Source organism: Oryzias latipes, chromosome 14, assembly GCF_002234675.1.
Source record: "Oryzias latipes chromosome 14, ASM223467v1".
Lineage (NCBI taxonomy): Eukaryota > Metazoa > Chordata > Actinopteri > Beloniformes > Adrianichthyidae > Oryzias > Oryzias latipes.
In genome coordinates, this window is record NC_019872.2 from 29677870 (window position 1) to 29694236 (window position 16367).

Sequence of the window (16367 nt, forward strand, 5' to 3'; positions counted from 1 at the left end):
CTCTAATATCCAGGAGATCTTTGGGATGAAGACAGTTCATAGATGCCTGCATTGGTGACCAACCCAAAGAACCAAAACAGGTGAAAATGTTTCCTCTCTGACTCCATCCTAACTGTGGCTCTTCAGTTTCTTCTCGGTGCGTTTTTGGTCAAAGCTTTTTGGTTTAGACCTACTGCATGAGGTCGTTGGAGTACCAGCTATGATGGAGGGGTTCGGTGGCCCCCTGACGCCACCGCGGTTCCCACGCCGCCCAGATTCAGGGACACCCGGATGGGTTCTGTGGATTTGGACTGGGGTTCTTGAGTGAAGTCCTTTGGGTGATAGATTCTTTAGTTGGGCCTCAGTTGGGTTTTGTATGATGGCGTTCCAGTGTTCTGGGTGAATAGAACTGGATGTTCTGTGAACATCAGCATTGGGACACAACTGGACCTAAAACCTTTCTGATTGGTTTTTGCATTAAACTTCAGCTCCTTGGTTATGATTTAAAGCTTCATAACGTTTATGCTAGATCTGCTGGAAAGACAAATGCCACATCCACCTTGAACATTTGATTGACAGATTGTTTTGAGCCCACTTTCAGAAGTAGGGGTGTGGCCTTCCAACTAGCTTACTCCGGATTGGCAACAGTGGTTGCCATAGAAATGTTGCCCACTGATGTCTTGTGGCTCCAGCTTCAGTCTTCAGTCAGACTGCACTGACTTCATTTGGTTCGAGCCGGAATAAACCATTTTCTATGGACTCGATCCGGCTCTCTGATACAGCCGATGGGTCTTTGTCTGTTTATGTTGACAGAATAGTCTGTAGATTGTGTAGATTGTGTGTAGTGGTTGTGTTGAGTCTTCAGAGAATCTTCTGAAAACAGAGGTGTTTGACCGGACTACTTTACATCCAGGCAGAGTCGTGATCACTTTACAACCCCAATGTGTCCCTGGATGATCTGCAATGGAGATGACCTGCCAGGGCGCCACCAGACCAGACTCCGCCCTCGTTGACCGTATTGGAGTCCAGCAAATTGACCCTTTTAGTGTTCATCTTATCAACAAATACTTCATGATTTGGACAATAAAGTTTTTTCCAGTTTGAAGCAGTGAGAAACCCTGGTTCCGTTTAGCGTCCCAAACAGGCGTGGGGCTTCCTGTCTGCTCCTTGGCCCCGCCCCCGTCAAGCAGACGTGCAGCAGCTGCCGCTCCACTCAGTTATATCAGGAACAGTCCGAGCTCCAAATAACCGGCCCCCCATGCAGGGGGGAATTGAATACTTGTGGGGGCATGTAGGTGGTGGAGGCCTTGTCTCGTCTTACGGGGGGAGTCATATTTTAGGCGGGGGGTAAAGATTCCTGGACGTATTTGTAGCTGAACTCTTTGGTCGGGGTGGGGGGTGTTGTTTCCATTCAAACCAGATGAATTATTCCACGTGAATGAAGAAGAGCGTCGGGGTCAAACTCCCGTCTCCACCTGGAAACAGGAAGCAGGTTGTTCCATCAGCTTCCATCCCGTCACCGGCTGCTGATTCTGCAGAAAAACAAACGGATTCTCAGTGGATTAGTTTAGTGTTTGTGACCAGAACTCAGTGAAGGACTAAAGATGCAGATTGAATGTTGGATTCAGATTAACTGACGTGATTCTGTTTTTATTAAGACAGAAACTCTCTCTGAAATCCTCATGAATGAAAACAGAGAACTCTCAGCTGTTGGAGACCTGAACCTGTGCAGAACCTCTTTGACCTTCCTCTGAAAGACGGAGCAGGGGGGGTCCAAACTGTGCTGCAGTGGAAGCAGGTGAACCACTTCAGCTTGTCTCTGAAATAACAGATTTCTGTGAGACCAGAGTTCACTAGAATCACTGCAGGAGAACAGTATCTACAGAAAAGTTAGTGACGGGTTGCAGTCTGGACCTAATCCAGACCTAATCCAGACCTAATCCAGACCTAATGTGGACCTAATGTGGATTTAATGTGGACCTAATCTGGACCTAATCTAGACCTAATGTGGACCTACTATGGACCTAATCTGGACCTAATCTAGACCTAATGTGGACCTAATGTGGATTTAATGTGGACCTAATCTGGACCTAATCTAGACCTAATGTGGACCTACTATGGACCTAATCTAGACCTAATCTAGACCTAATGTGGACCTAATCTGGACCTAATCTAGACCTAATGTGGACCTACTATGGACCTAATCTAGACCTAATCTAGACCTAATGTGGACCTAATCTGGACCTAATCTGGACCTAATCTGGACCTAATTTAGACCCAATCTAGACCTAATGTTGACCTAATGTGGACCTAATGTGGACCTACTATGGACCTAATCTAGACCTAATGTGGACCTAATCTGGACCTAATCTGGACCTAATCTAGACCCAATCTAGACCTAATGTTGACCTAATGTGGACCTAATGTGGACCTACTATGGACCTAATCTGGACCTAATTTGGACCTAATTTGGACCTAATGTGGACTTAATGTGGACCTAATCTGGACCTAATCTAGACCTAATGTGGACCTAATGTGGATTTAATGTGGACCTAATCTGGACCTAATCTAGACCTAATGTGGACCTACTATGGACCTAATCTAGACCTAATCTAGACCTAATGTGGACCTAATCTGGACCTAATCTAGACCTAATGTGGACCTAATGTGGACCTAATCTAGACCTAATCTAGACCTAATGTGGACCTAATCTGGACCTAATCTGGACCTAATCTAGACCCAATCTAGACCTAATGTTGACCTAATGTGGACCTAATGTGGACCTACTATGGACCTAATCTAGACCTAATCTAGACCTAATGTGGACCTAATCTGGACCTAATCTGGACCTAATCTAGACCCAATCTAGACCATATGTTGACCTAATGTGGACCTAATGTGGACCTACTATGGACCTAATCTGGACCTAATTTGGACCTAATTTGGACCTAATGTGGACTTAATGTGGACCTAATCTGGACCTAATCTAGACCTAACGTGGACCTACTATGGACCTAATCTAGACCTAATCTAGACCTAATGTGGACCTAATCTGGACCTAATCTGGACTTAATCTAGACCCAATCTAGACCTAATGTGGACCTAATGTGGACCTAATCTGGACTTCATCCGACACCGACGGCCCTGAACACACCTGCATCCGGACTTGGGGCAGTGATGAAAAAAGGAGACTTTCTTGGTATTTTTCTCCAGATTAGATTCTGACAGTCTTCCTCCCTGCAGACAGATGGACAGGTGTGAGCGAGGAACGCTGATTAAAATGAGTTTGAGCGAAGGCAGAGGAGGAAAAAGGAGGTGTGATGGGAGACTGACAGGATCAGTTAACTCCTTTTTCAGTCTCATCCAGAAATTCTCTGAATCAGAATCAAATCCAGTTCACAAAGATCTGCTGGACTTTTCCCTTTTCTGTTCCTCTTGATGTTTTCGCTCTGACCTCAAAGACCCCCCCAATATGAACGGTGTTTTGAACACAAATCGCTGTGAATCAGAAGCAGATGAGCTACAGTGGGTGGAGCCAAAGTCTCCATGCTCCGCCCCTTTCTGATCATCCACCTGCAGACCAACAGATCCATGAACGTCTTTGTTTTCCTGGTCTGAGCTGGAATCTGGATCAGAACCGGACGCATGTATGGATCTGATGTTGCTGCTGTTTTTGTTGCACCGCTAATGTTAGGTTGGGGGGTTGAGGGGCTGTAAGCTAGCTGGAGAGACTGTAAAGAAATGGCTGACAGGAAATGGGGGCAGGCTTAGTCCACGGCAACAGTCCCGCCCACAACTCAGGGGGGGGATTTTGAAAGAACTCCTGCAGAAACGACACAGCCTCTGAATTCTGGCTGAAAACAGTGGATCTACTGGACGGCCCTTTATGCTCTAAGTCAAATCGGCAGGACGGACCCCCCCTGAATAAACGGACTCTGAAGTGTCCGTTTTCTGGGGGTTCTTCTGTTCCTGTGAAAGTCCAAAGAACAGGAGCCCTGGAGACCTGCAGACCGCCGCTGAACCCGTGTTTGGCGCCCGGCAGCCGCTGTTGTCAGCTGACAGGCCTCCCAAGCGTGTTCTGCTGCACACGTTCCCGATGTGAGACCACAGCAGCGGTTCCTCGCCGTGTTCTGCTGCACACGTTCCCTGACGACACTTTCATCCCGCCGTGTCGACAGAAGCAGCTTTTAGTCTCACAAATGGCTTTTTTAATCATTTACAAAAGCGAATCACCACAAACACACATTTTTAATGAGTCGCTGCCATGAGCAGAGGGAATTGTGGGAATTTCAGAGGAGAGAGCTAGAAACTAGATATGAAGCAGGACGCTCTTCCAGTCTGAACCCGTTTAAGGGGAAATCAGTTTGAACCTACACGGGAGTTTCTGAATCTCTTTGTATCCACAGGTTTATCCTGGTGTCGTTTTGGAAATGTTGGCAGGTTTTTGTGTAGCGGTTGTGGTTTGTCGTTCCATTAACATTGTTTTTGTGGTGAGAAACTTCTCACCCGCCTCTGAAAACCATGACCCCCCCCCCCGTCTGCTGCTTTGTGGGGTCAGGTCACTGTTGGAGGAGTCAGCTGGCAAACAAACGTCCAGGAGGTGCTGGAGATCTCCACCAGTTCTCCTCTTTTGTCATTTCTCTGCTGAAATCCTGGTTTCCTGAAACTGAAGACAATGATGTTCTTTTAGAGGCTGAAACACTCCTGATGGAGGAGGCGGAGCTTTCTAACACCAGCCGGGTGGAGCAGACAGTTGTACTCCAGGACAAGTACTGATATGTAAAAATACCTGAATAATTCAGGCGGATCAAGAGTAAAAATACTGAACAAAAGTTTAGTCTTTGTTTCAATTCCAGCGAATCAGAAACAGAAAAAAATTAAAATATTTGTAAACAAAATTATTTCTGAACAAACAAAGATTTGGGATATGGGTGCTACCAGTTTTGAGGAAGAGTGCTGGTTCTTCATCACCAGAGTACTCGAGTAAAGTGCGGTGAGACTGATCTACAGATGACAGGAAGTGCCTCCTGAGATCTACAGGAACGGATTTACCTTCAGATCATCGGAATTAAACTCTCAGGGTTTCAGGAAACGGAAAACATATAACCTCATGTGACCTTGACCATGGCCGCGACAGTCACTGTAACCGTGACCACGGCCGCGGACGTGACCATAACCACGTCCATAACCGTGACCACGGCCGCGACCATGACCCCGTGAACATGACCGTAACCATGTCTGTAAACGTGACCGTGGCCGTGACCGTGACCATAACCGTGACCGTGGCCGTGACAATGACCGTAACCATGTCCGTAACCGTGACCACGGCCTCGACCATGGCCGTGACCGTGACCGTTATCCTTACCCAAGAGTGTTGAGAACTAAGCAACACCTTTTATTCAAGTTTCAAACAGGAATCACCTGAACTGTTACTGTCAGGATCTGCAGTTAAAACCTTTTTTTTCCGGAGTGGGGTGGGTGTGGCTACCTCGGGTTCTGGCTGAAGGTTTCCAGTTCTGAATGTTGATGTCTGCCGCCATGTCACTAACAGAAACGGCAACAAATGTATAGATTTCTAACTCTAAGGAGCTTTAGGGGAAAAGTCCATCCTTGTTTTCTTGCTCCTTTCTAACTTCATCATTTTCCTCCTTTTTTTAACTTTAAACTCCTGGTTTTTCTGTGACTCGGTTCTTCTGCTCAAACTTGCTCTCAGGTTTGTAGGTAGATCACGTCCCTCAGAGGGTACAGCATGACCGATCGGCACTTACCATAAAAATTGTAGTTCTAAATAGAGCCAGACTCCCAAACGAGGCGGCGGCGTGCATACCAATGAATGCTCGGCGGGCCTCTGAGAAGATGGACAGCTGCAGCCGAGCAGCTCCTCTGGTGAAGGCAGTAAATACCTCAGATGATTGTCAAACAGAGTCAGCCGCGCTTCTGCGCTCCAGGAAATAATAACAAGTGCTTTTGTCCCACATATAATCACATGCCATTGTTGTGATGCATGTGAGGAAAGGCGGCCATGATGGATCCAGAGCTCTGAGAGGATCGGCTCCGTCCACCTTCCTCTGCCCCCCGCTGAGCCTGAGCTACAGCCCATGTTCCCCTGTGTTTGTCATGAATGAAGTGGAGGCGCAACACAAAAATAACACACACAAACACAACCTCCCTTCTTAGACATGCAGAGCTGCCTGCTCAGCCTGGAAACTTCAGCGCGATCTGTGGAGGAACCGCTCTTCTCTGTGTGAGAACTCAGACGTTTTGGAGGATTTTTTACTCTCTGAGCTCTTCCTCAATGACGGACTTCATAACCCACCAGCTGAGGAGGTGTCAGCCCAGCCGTCTAAGCAAGTTCAACCCGCTTGAACCGCATCCTTTCCCGAGGAAGGGCTGGAGCTCCAGGAAGCTCCCGTCACTGGAGGTGTCAAAGTCTGCTGTCAGAGAGAGGTTCAAATTAACACTGGAGGCGTGGAAGGTGGACTGCTGGGAGAGACTGAGGACGGATGGACGTACACCTGAATTACTTTATCCTGTTGTCTCAGACAGAAGAGAAACGGTGAAATCACCAGATCCGTCAAGGAAACGTCCGTCCTGAGAGATGAGGAGGAGCCAGGTTATGGAGGGCCTTCAAGGTGAACAGGAGGAGTCTGAATTGGATTCTGGAGGTTCTGAGAAGCCAGTGCAGCTGACAGGATCTCCATTTAACCATGAGTTGGAATGTTTCCAAGCAGAACGTATAATAGTTCCAGATTCTGTCTGGAAAACTTTCAGTCAAGACAACAGAGGAGTTCAGAGTTTGATCTAAGGCCTGTATGGCGGTTGACCTGTTCAGTTGGTTAATGCATCGTAGAGTTTCATAAGGACGATGGAACGATTAAGATGTACAGGTGGTGCTTTTGAACGCCACACTCGAGGCCACTCCTTACTGACACATGCTGCATGTGTGGGGTGTGCACGTGGTCCGTAAGCGCCCGTGTCCACACAGACCGACTCTGTCACAGAAACACTCATTTCCTCTCCTCATGACGGTCGCCAGAATGGAAACGCCACAGAAATACCATCTCTCTTTTCAAATATCAAGTTAAAGTCCCATCAGCTGTCACACACCTAGGTGTGGGACATTTGTTCTCTGCATTTGACCCCTCCCCTGGGGGGGCGGTGAGCTGCACTCGGGAACCATTTAGTGGTTCAACCCCTTCATGCTGAGAGTCCAGCAGGGGGGCATGGAGGCCCGTTTTTGGTCTTTGGTTTGACTGGTTAACCTGAAAAGTGTCTGGAATGTCAGCAGGTCTGTAGAGGAAGCAGACGTCCTTCTGGACTGAAGTGAACCGGATGTTGTCTGAAGGTGTAGAGACGTCCTGCTGGTCTCACTGACAGTCGTCCTCCAGAACCTCCACAGGATCTGGGCCACAGAGATCCTCTCTGTTTCATTGGCTGTTGGGGACTTAACAAAACTCTCTGTCTTTACTTTGCCCCGCCCAAGAGTCACATTGTTGTTGAGTTGGGCGGAGTGAACTCGGTCGGTGACCTCGGAAACGACCCGTCTGTGTTTCTGCTCGTCAGAAGCTGTGGGTGGGTGGGACACGTCTTTCCTTCAAAGACGGCTCCCTTTCAAAGGAAGGGGGGGTTTGTCCAGGACTGGAGGTGGGACAGAGAACACAGAGGGTGTAGTTACTGTCAGAGTCAAAACTCTGTTCTCCCCCAGCACAGCTTCAGACCCTCGGGTCCTTTCCTGTGGATTATCTGCCTTTTTCTGGTTATGGCTGTCCAACATGAACCTTCAGAGCAGCAGCATAGTTTATCGTCAGGAACCTTTTTTCCTTTTGACCCCGTTTTTCCTCTGGAAGGCTTTCTCTCCGGACCCACCCGGTAGTTTGTGGACAGCTGACTGTCAGGCCCAACACCGGCTGCTTCTGCTGGGTCGGCAGTTTTCCTTCAGCGAAAAAACCCAAACGACTGTGGAGCTCTTTGGATAAAAAGACCCTCAGACGCCTGATGATGGTCGATTTTTCCTGAAAGCTTCTCTCCTTTCAGCAGTTAATGGAATGAACACTGTCAGCCCGTAATTATAAAGGTTACCATGGTTACCAACAGCAGGTCTCTTTACATTAAAGCTTTTGTAGGAAAACTGATGGTTTTGTGGGAGAAAGGGACGGTGCTGAAATCTACAGAAAATCCTGGTCTGCATTAACACGTCTGATCGATTTGGGTCAAAGTTTGAAGGAAGCTTTTTGTTTTCTCTGTGAAACCCAAGATTTGACTCTGAAAGGTCAGAACAGAGTGCATCATGGGAGTTTTCATCAAGCACTCATGAATCTTTAAAGGTAAGAATGTGAGCTGAAAGATTTGGGGTTCAGATGTTTAGAGAACTTTAAAAGGAGAAAAAGAAATCTTTCCTTTTCATCCACCTGCTGAGAAAAGACCCCCCCCAACACCAGTGAGCCCCCCCTCATAGATGTCACTGTGAAGCTTTCTCTGGCCTTGAAAGAAATTCTGATTTTTAACTTGTGCTTTTGGAAAGAGGACGGCAAATCCACGAGCTTTCCCTCCAAAATCCCCGCAGACGACGGCGGAAGCTGCAGATCCAGACGCTGGAGGAAGTCAGCAGAAGACGCCAATTCCCCGGTAAACGGGAAACCCAAGCCGGCGCCAAACAAACAACCTTCCTGTCAGCTGGGCTCTGGTCTTGGAGCCAAGAAGATCTAAAGTTCTGATTGACTTTCAGGGGCTTTAAAGCTCATTTAGCTCAAACTCCAACACATCCGTTTGCTGAAAAAGACATTTTATCTTCTCAAGAAAGAAAGAAGTGACAAACGTGACGTCAGGAATGAAACACGGAAAAGGCTCAAATATTTATTCAGTTCAGATGGATTTGAAATTCTGACTCAATCCAATCCCTCTAGTTTGATGCAAACAAGCTAAAGAAACAGAGTTAAAAGAATCAGATAAGATCCGAACATCTTCTAAAATCAGCCAAAGTTTAACTGCAGCTGTCGGTCAAAGAAACCGCCGTCTTTCTACGGGACGCCGGTGTCTGTTAGAACAGGCGTCAACATGAACAAAATGATAAATTAGTGTGTTTTTTTTGTTTGCATAGCTAATGCTTCATGATTTACTGTAACTATTCAGTCATGTATGTATTTAACATGAGCCCAACAGATTCTGATTCTGCATCAGAATCCATTGGTGTCTGTTGATGGCATAAAAGGTTGTGGAGTTATGGAGACAAACCGGCATCCGCCCCCACCCTGCAGTACCACAGAGCTGAAACAGCGTTCAGAATCTTCTTTCCCCTCTGAGGTTCACCTGTCCACACAGGTGAGCCGGCGCTGGAGGCTCCGGCTCTAACAAGCTGTGAAAAGTTCATCTGAAGTGGTGCGCAAACAGTTATTGCTGTTATAATTCAGCATCACCCCCCCAGGGCTGCTTCCCTGCAAAGCACATTATGTTTATGGTTCATGACACAGCAATGATTAAGATGTGGGGGGGTGGGGGGGTGGGGGGGTGGGGGGGAGGAGAAACAGGCACCAAAAGAGACAGGCAATTTAAAAGTCTGCGCGTCCCTGGTGGGGTGGAGGCAGCCGGCGGTGCTAACCCGTCACGCCTCTGATCCCGCAGGACGCCGTGTTCCTCCGGCGCTCCTCCGATTCCGACCCCCTCCCCCCTCCACCTTCATCGGACAAACCTCCAATCAGATCAGGCTTTCTGCAAACATCTGCTTTTCTGCTGACGCAGTCACAGACTCTGAAAGTCACCCAGAAGAGGTTCCTGCTGGTCTGCGGCGGCGAGACGCTGGCGGCTCGATGAGGTTCTTTGAGGAACGTAGAGACGTTACAGTTTTAGGGGGAAAAAACTGCTAAATTAATGTGACATTTGTGACTCGTCTCCACGACTTCTTCATGCATGAGGACACAAAAGGTTCAGTGAAAACGTGGTTTGGGTCTTTGGACATCTTCCTGCAGAGCCTCCTGATGATGGAGGACGAAGACGATGAAGAGTGAAATAACGTTGGAGGGTTTCTTTCTTGTGAGTCAGGAGCAGAAGAAAGTGTGTAGTCATGTGACGTTTGGTTGCTCAGGAACGGGGGGGACTGTGGTGCTGGGGAGGTGGCCGTCAGCTCCGCTGCACACCCCCTCAGGACTGGGGCAGTGCTGCTGAGGTGGAGGGGGGGCCAGATGGGATGATGGGGGTGTTTTCCCTGTCAAAACAGGCATAGAGGAGGTTCTAGTCCTCAGCCAGTGTAGGAGAGTCTGCTGGGGGGGGGGGGGGGGGGGTTCCTCTTATAGCCTGTGATTGGCCTTAGGCCCCCCCCCCAGACCTGTCTGGAGTCTGTGTCAAAGCCTGCTTGAATGCTCCTCTTGTGTTGGATGCTTTTCCCTAAAGCAGTCCTGGCTTTGCTGGATGCCCCCCCCCCAGCTCTGACTGTGCAGCTCCTCCCTGGAATCAGCTGATTGTCTCCAGTTTGTTACTTTATCCACACAGAAATGTAATCCAAGCAGAGCGGGGGGGTCTCATACTCGTTTTTAACTTGTGTTTGATGCATTTAGTTTCAGCTCCGTTCACTCAGACGGTCAAAGCTGCAGACGCTGAAATACTTGATCCACTGAGGAGGTTCTGGAGAACCCTCCTCTGCAGCTCCGTCCAGCACCGTCGGTGTTGCAGATGAAAGGATGGAGCCTGTTGGTGGGACGGAGCTGGAGGTCCGCTCCCCCAAAGCTGTGGCTGCTGAGCACAAACAGGAGGACGACAAACACAAACTCCATTAGGACAGACTCACAGAAGAACACGACTCTTTCTCTGCAAAAAGCAAATCAATGAAGGTTGGATTTGTGGTTTTCATGGAGATGATGGCATGAAAGTGCAGGTTTTTAAAACACAGATGCATTCAGTGAACAAAGGGAAAGGGAGCGTTCATAACGGCTTCAGTTTGTAAAAATAGAAAGTACCACTGCGTGTGAACAGTGCTCCACACATTGTATTGATCATGTATGGAAACAGTTAAGTTGTGTAGTTTGGGCTGGACATCACTGCTACCAGGTTTGAGAGGATGAAAGCGTTCATCCATTCAATAGTCTAACACTGTTGCTGGAGCCTGTATTTCACAGCTACCTTCTACTTTACAACGTCGAACGCGATGGTTCTGGTTCTGGTCCGGAGAGTGCAGCTCCTGTCTGCCGTCATGTCAGAAATGACAGGAGCTGACAGACAGGTTCTGTTTGTGCCTCCAGAGGAGCAGGAGTGTCTGTTAAATCAGAATCTCTTAAAGTGCAAACGAAATGTTCAGATTAAAAAACGAAACTTTGAAAACATGAAATGTTGGCTTTCAGAATCGTTTTCTTTGCTTTCAGAACCCATTTTTGAGTCTGTGTCGTCTCAAATCTCACCTTCTATCTTTGTTTTAGTGTTCCCCACGTTGTGTTTGTGTCACCAACCAGCCAATCGCAGACAAGATCGAGATTCTATCCAATCAGGTGCCTCTGCCCCTCAGTCATGGTGTCGGTTGGCTTTGACCAGGATTCTGACCCGTCTCTCAGATGGAGCAGCAAATCCAAAAGCAGAACTCTGCTCTGGATTGACGTCAGTGCTTAGTCAGCAGATTCTACTGAGTCGCACGGCGGGTCGCGTTTTGGAGGAACTCATGTCTAAAGGAAAAAAAAGGATATTTCAATGTTTGTATTTCAATGTTCATTTATTTGAACCGTTCAACTATTCAAATGTTCAGCTCTTTCAGCTTTTTCCAGCTGTGACCTTTGCTCCTTCAAATCCTTGAACTTTTCCAAATATTCCAGGATTTCTGCCTCCATTTAAATCAATGGGGAAGCTCATTGGTGCAGAAGCTCGCTGGTTCGATACCCGGCTCTGGCATTTTTCCAAACATATCTTTTTTTGTTATTGTGCTGTTTTCACTTTATTTAAGGTCCACTTTGATCATTTCTTTCTTTCTTTCTTCTTAAGTTTCATTGTCATTCAGCAACATAGCATCAGCCTGCAGTCTCTTCTGGTCTACTGTTGTATCAACGTAATCACGCTGGTCGCTACACTAACACAAATCCAGAGCCGTGTTGGGGCTTTGGCGTCCTTCTGGGTTCTGCTCACAGACAAACGGGCCTAAATGGTTAATAGCCTCCATTCTACCAAATGTCCAGTGCACTACATAGGAATTCAAGCGCGTTGATTGGATAGAACCAAACCAATCAGCATCCACCCTCCTGGCTGTGATTGGCTGAAAGCACGCCGCTGGGGGGGGGTTCTCGTCCTGAAGCCGTCAGGACTTCACTGCCTGTGAAAAAGTGAAAAGCAAAGGTCAGTTCTGCCTTTTACCGACTGACAGGCCGCCGAGGTCTTCATCAAAGCGTCTTCGTCGTATCTTGAGAGCCAAAGCGATAGAAACGTTCAGAGATTTGCCGTTAAAACTTGATTTCCTGCATCAGCTGCTGTTCTGTGTGTCTGTGTTTGGGGTTGTTGCAGCTCCCAGCGGGCCCCCGTTGGGTCCATAAGGGCTCTAATGGGGGGGCTGCAGTCTGTTTGGCAGCAGGAGTGACCAATAACATTTTGTAAAAGCCCATTTCTCTCTAATCAGAGACAGACTTTGTTTGTGGACCGTTGGGTTTTCTTCAGGCTTCCTGAATGAAGACTTGGCTGAACAAGCAGCACCAGCCGGGGGGGGGGGGGGGGGGGGGGGTGTAGGGGGGCAGCCCAAAGGCCAATGATTTGATTTGCCTCCAATTTGCCACTTATTTTCCTCCTCCCCGGCTCTTCAGCTCCATTTTCTTAACTCACACACCTGCACTCTGGTGAGAGTGGCCATTACTTAGCCTCCAACCAGCCCCCCCAATCTGTTTCTCAGTCAGTTTGCCGCCATTATTGGAACGCCATCAGTAGTCTGCGCGTGCACGGAGAGGCGGGAAAATCACTGAAGCTGCAGAAATGATCTTTCATTGCAGATGTGTGATCCACTCTCCAGACCGGGTCTCTGCCGCAGAACCCCCGGTTCTGGAAAATGCATGTGGATGCCCCCCCTCCCTCCATGATCAAACCTCTGTTTGTTGAACATATCACCTAATGCTGGAGACCCCCCCCCCCCTTCTGAAGGTGTGACGGTCCAAACAGATCAGGTACAGGAGAGTCTGGTTCTTCTGGGGGGGGGTTAAAGAGCCTCTCCAGGTAAATGCAGAGAGCGCCCACACCCCCCAGGTGGCTGCTGCTGCTGAGTGTTGCCCCCCACTGAAGGCTTTCAGAACCCACACATGCCCCCCACCCCCGGTGTTCAGACTCTTCAGTTTTGCTTTGATCATAATTGATCAGTCATAAAATGTTCTGCTGAGCTCTGATTCTGCAGAACAACATCAACCAACAATCAACCGACAATCAACCAACAATCAACCAACAACCAACCGACAATCAACCAACAATCAACCAACAACCAACCGACCGACCGACAATAAACCGAATGACAATCAACCAAACAACCGACCGACAATAAACCGACTAACCATCAACTGACCGACCAACATTCAACCAACCGACTAAACGACCAATTGACAACCGACAGATGACAAACGCAGGAGAAACCCAGTCTCTGAGTGACTGATGTGTTTGTGCAGCCTCACTTCTTCACGTGCACACCTGTTGGAGTTCACAGATGTGATCACCTCATCTGTAAAATCTCGTTTCTGAACAGAATGTTCCGACCTACAGCAGAAGAATCTGCTCATTGGAAGATTAGTTCTTTAAACGCCGCTTCCTGAGGCAGAACGTCCTCCTCCAGCAGCTCGCCGCCCTGTTCCACTCAGGGGGCGGGGCTCCGGCTTGTCTAAAGCAGTCGGCTCTGCTGCTGTGAGGCTCGCGGCCCAAAGCCCGGCGGACAGTAAATAGTATTTTTGCAGGGAGTTATTAGGCCGTTATTACGGCGGCAGAAGTGAACGATGCTGCTCTGGTCCTCACAGCCAGACAATTAGAATCATCATTAATCATTACTATCAGCACATCAATGGGGCAGAGGGGCTATAATGGAGTTATAGACCACTTATGGGGTAATCAGTCAATGCGATTGCTAACTAAACTGCCTGTCATTGTGCCAGAACGGAGTGGCCGGTCAGTGGCTCAACAAAGAGGCTGGGGGGGAATCTTGATGCTTTCTAACCTCTGAAGCTCTGCAGAAGTGCCGCTCCCTCCAGGAGACGGCGGAGGCCTCCTTCCCGGCGTGTGAAGGTCACATCAGAATAATGTTCCTGCTGGAACGTCTGCAGGCTAAAGCGCTGTTGTTTTAGAGAGGGGAGGGCTCAACCCCCCCCCAGCAGAGCGCACGTGTGCTGCCCTGCAGCACTGCATGCCTGCTGCACGGACCAGCAGGAGCCAGGAAAGCCATCGCGGGCCACAGACGCTTCTTCCGGAATCTGTGGTGCCATAACCTCCTCTGTCTGTCCTCAGATGACCCAGGAGGCGTGTCCTCATAGGAGCCATGTCCAGAGTTCAGAGAACCCTCACGTGTACAAAGTGGGAATCCACGGCTGGAGGAAGCGCTGCCTTTACTTCTTCGTCCTGCTGCTGATGTTCCTGATCCTCATCAACCTGGCGTTAACCATCTGGATCCTGAAAGTCATGAAGTTCACCATCGTAAGTCTGCCTTTGGTTCTGCTGGTTTGTGGTCTCGCTCTGGTTGGTTTTCTGAGGAAACCTTCCTGTACGTTCACCAATCGAGGCTAGAACCTCGCCGTGTGGACCCAAAGCTCACGTCGGTGTTCAGTGATCCGCTCCGGTCTGGTTTCTGTGCTTCACATCCAAGTCCAGGACAACAATAGATCACCTTGGTGTTTGTGATCCAAACAAGACGACCCGGTTCTTCTGGCCCAACCCTGCTTGTGGGTCAGGGATGGTGTGGGGTGGTCATCGTGGTTCTTTCTGGCCAGAGCTCCCCCTGGGTCATACTGACCCTGTCAGGACTGTGCTCAGCAGTTTCAGCTCCACCTCACCTGATCCAGGTGTTCACCAGCAGGTGGATCTACCTGCTACTTTCACTTCAAACCAAACTGTCATCACCAAAGACGGTCATCACCGTGGCAACCCACAAACCTTCAGCCTCACAGGTGCCCTGTGTCCCCCCCCCCCTCATCCTTGGATAAGAATCCAACGGCTGCTCACAGATGTTGTGCTGAGCTTTCTCACTAAACAGAAAGAGGTGTGGTCTCGCCGCTGCATGGCGTTCTCTGCAGCTCCAGAATGTGTGCCAGGCCCAATCAAAGAGTGCTGCTAATGTTTCAGGGAAAAGCGTCTGACAGCAAAGGCGGCTGAGCAGGACAGAGCTGCAGGAGCTGCAGGAGCTGCACGTCTGCGGGAGGCGCCGCAGAGCAGGTGGTTGAGCGGCTGCAGCTGCTGGGACGCCTGCGTGTCTGCGGGGATCTGAAGATATCTCTGCCTCCCACATTGAGGCTCTCTGAAGAGCTTCCAACAGAGGGAGACTTCATCCAGGAGGCTGCCAGTGACCTTCACGGCCGGCCCTCCCGCCCGCCTCGCTCGTGTGGTCTCTGTCTGCCGATCAGGCAAACGCGGCGGCGCTTTTTCACCAGAAAGCACCAACATCTACACATTCCATGCTGCAGAGATGCTTTTCTACTCAGGACTAGAAAAACTGGCAGGAGATCCAACATCTGACATCAGCCTTCATTCAGCATTTTTCATTTATTTTTATAATTTTATTTTAAACATGACTTTTTACCCACATTTTACATTTATTTAGTTGATTAAAAACACTTTCTATTGGACAACCTTCTCAGGAAAGTTGATCTCAGAGGGTAAATCTGAACCGCTGGACTCAAAGCCCTTAAGGCCTTCTCTAGACTTCTGCTTATGTCCTCCTCTGACAGCCCCCGCCCTCCTAGAACCTTTCAGTGTCAACTCATCTGTGACTCCGCCCACTTCCTTCAGCTTTATGCCATACATGCCAGTGCAAAGTATTTTGCCTTAAATAATATTTTCATTTAGTCGTGCACTGATATTTCCCTGTTGTCCACCTTTGTGTTCTCGCTAAAACTCCGCCTTCTGCTACAACTGTGGGCGGGGCTAACCACGACATCTGAGACAGTTTAGATTGAAGATCTGGAGGAGTTCTGATGTCAGGGATTGATCCTGAAGGGGTCAGCTGGGCGTGGGGGGGTCGACTTTCAGAGGACTTGATGCTTCATCTCATGCATGTCAACCCTTCCGTCACAGAGAGCAGCGGATGGAGCGGAACGGTTTCTCCCGACGGGTCCCGGTGCCAAAAGGCACAGATCCAGCCGCGGGGGGGGGCAGTCCTACTCGCCCTACTGTCTTTTTGCTGATGGCGGATTAGCGAGCTGCTCGTCCATGGTTCACGCTCTGTGGCCACGCGGGACGTCCTGCAGGACTTT

At 49.0% G+C, this 16367-nt stretch overlaps 1 protein-coding gene across 6 annotated transcripts in view; it reads left to right on the plus strand.

Annotated features, from left to right (window-relative positions):
• The window catches only part of sgcd (sarcoglycan delta), a 198058-nt gene that overhangs the window by 127679 nt on the left and 54012 nt on the right, over positions 1-16367 (plus strand). For 4 of the 6 annotated variants that reach the window (XM_023962866.1, XM_023962865.1, XM_023962867.1 and 1 more), the window contains one exon: positions 14410-14595. The exons of 1 other annotated variant lie outside the window; for it this stretch is intronic. In XM_023962866.1, the coding sequence (XP_023818634.1) occupies positions 14410-14595 (186 nt within the window). Of the gene's footprint in view, positions 1-7695; positions 8304-14409; positions 14596-16367 lie in introns of those variants that run through there. One more of the 6 variants, XM_023962868.1, reaches the window with a different exon arrangement.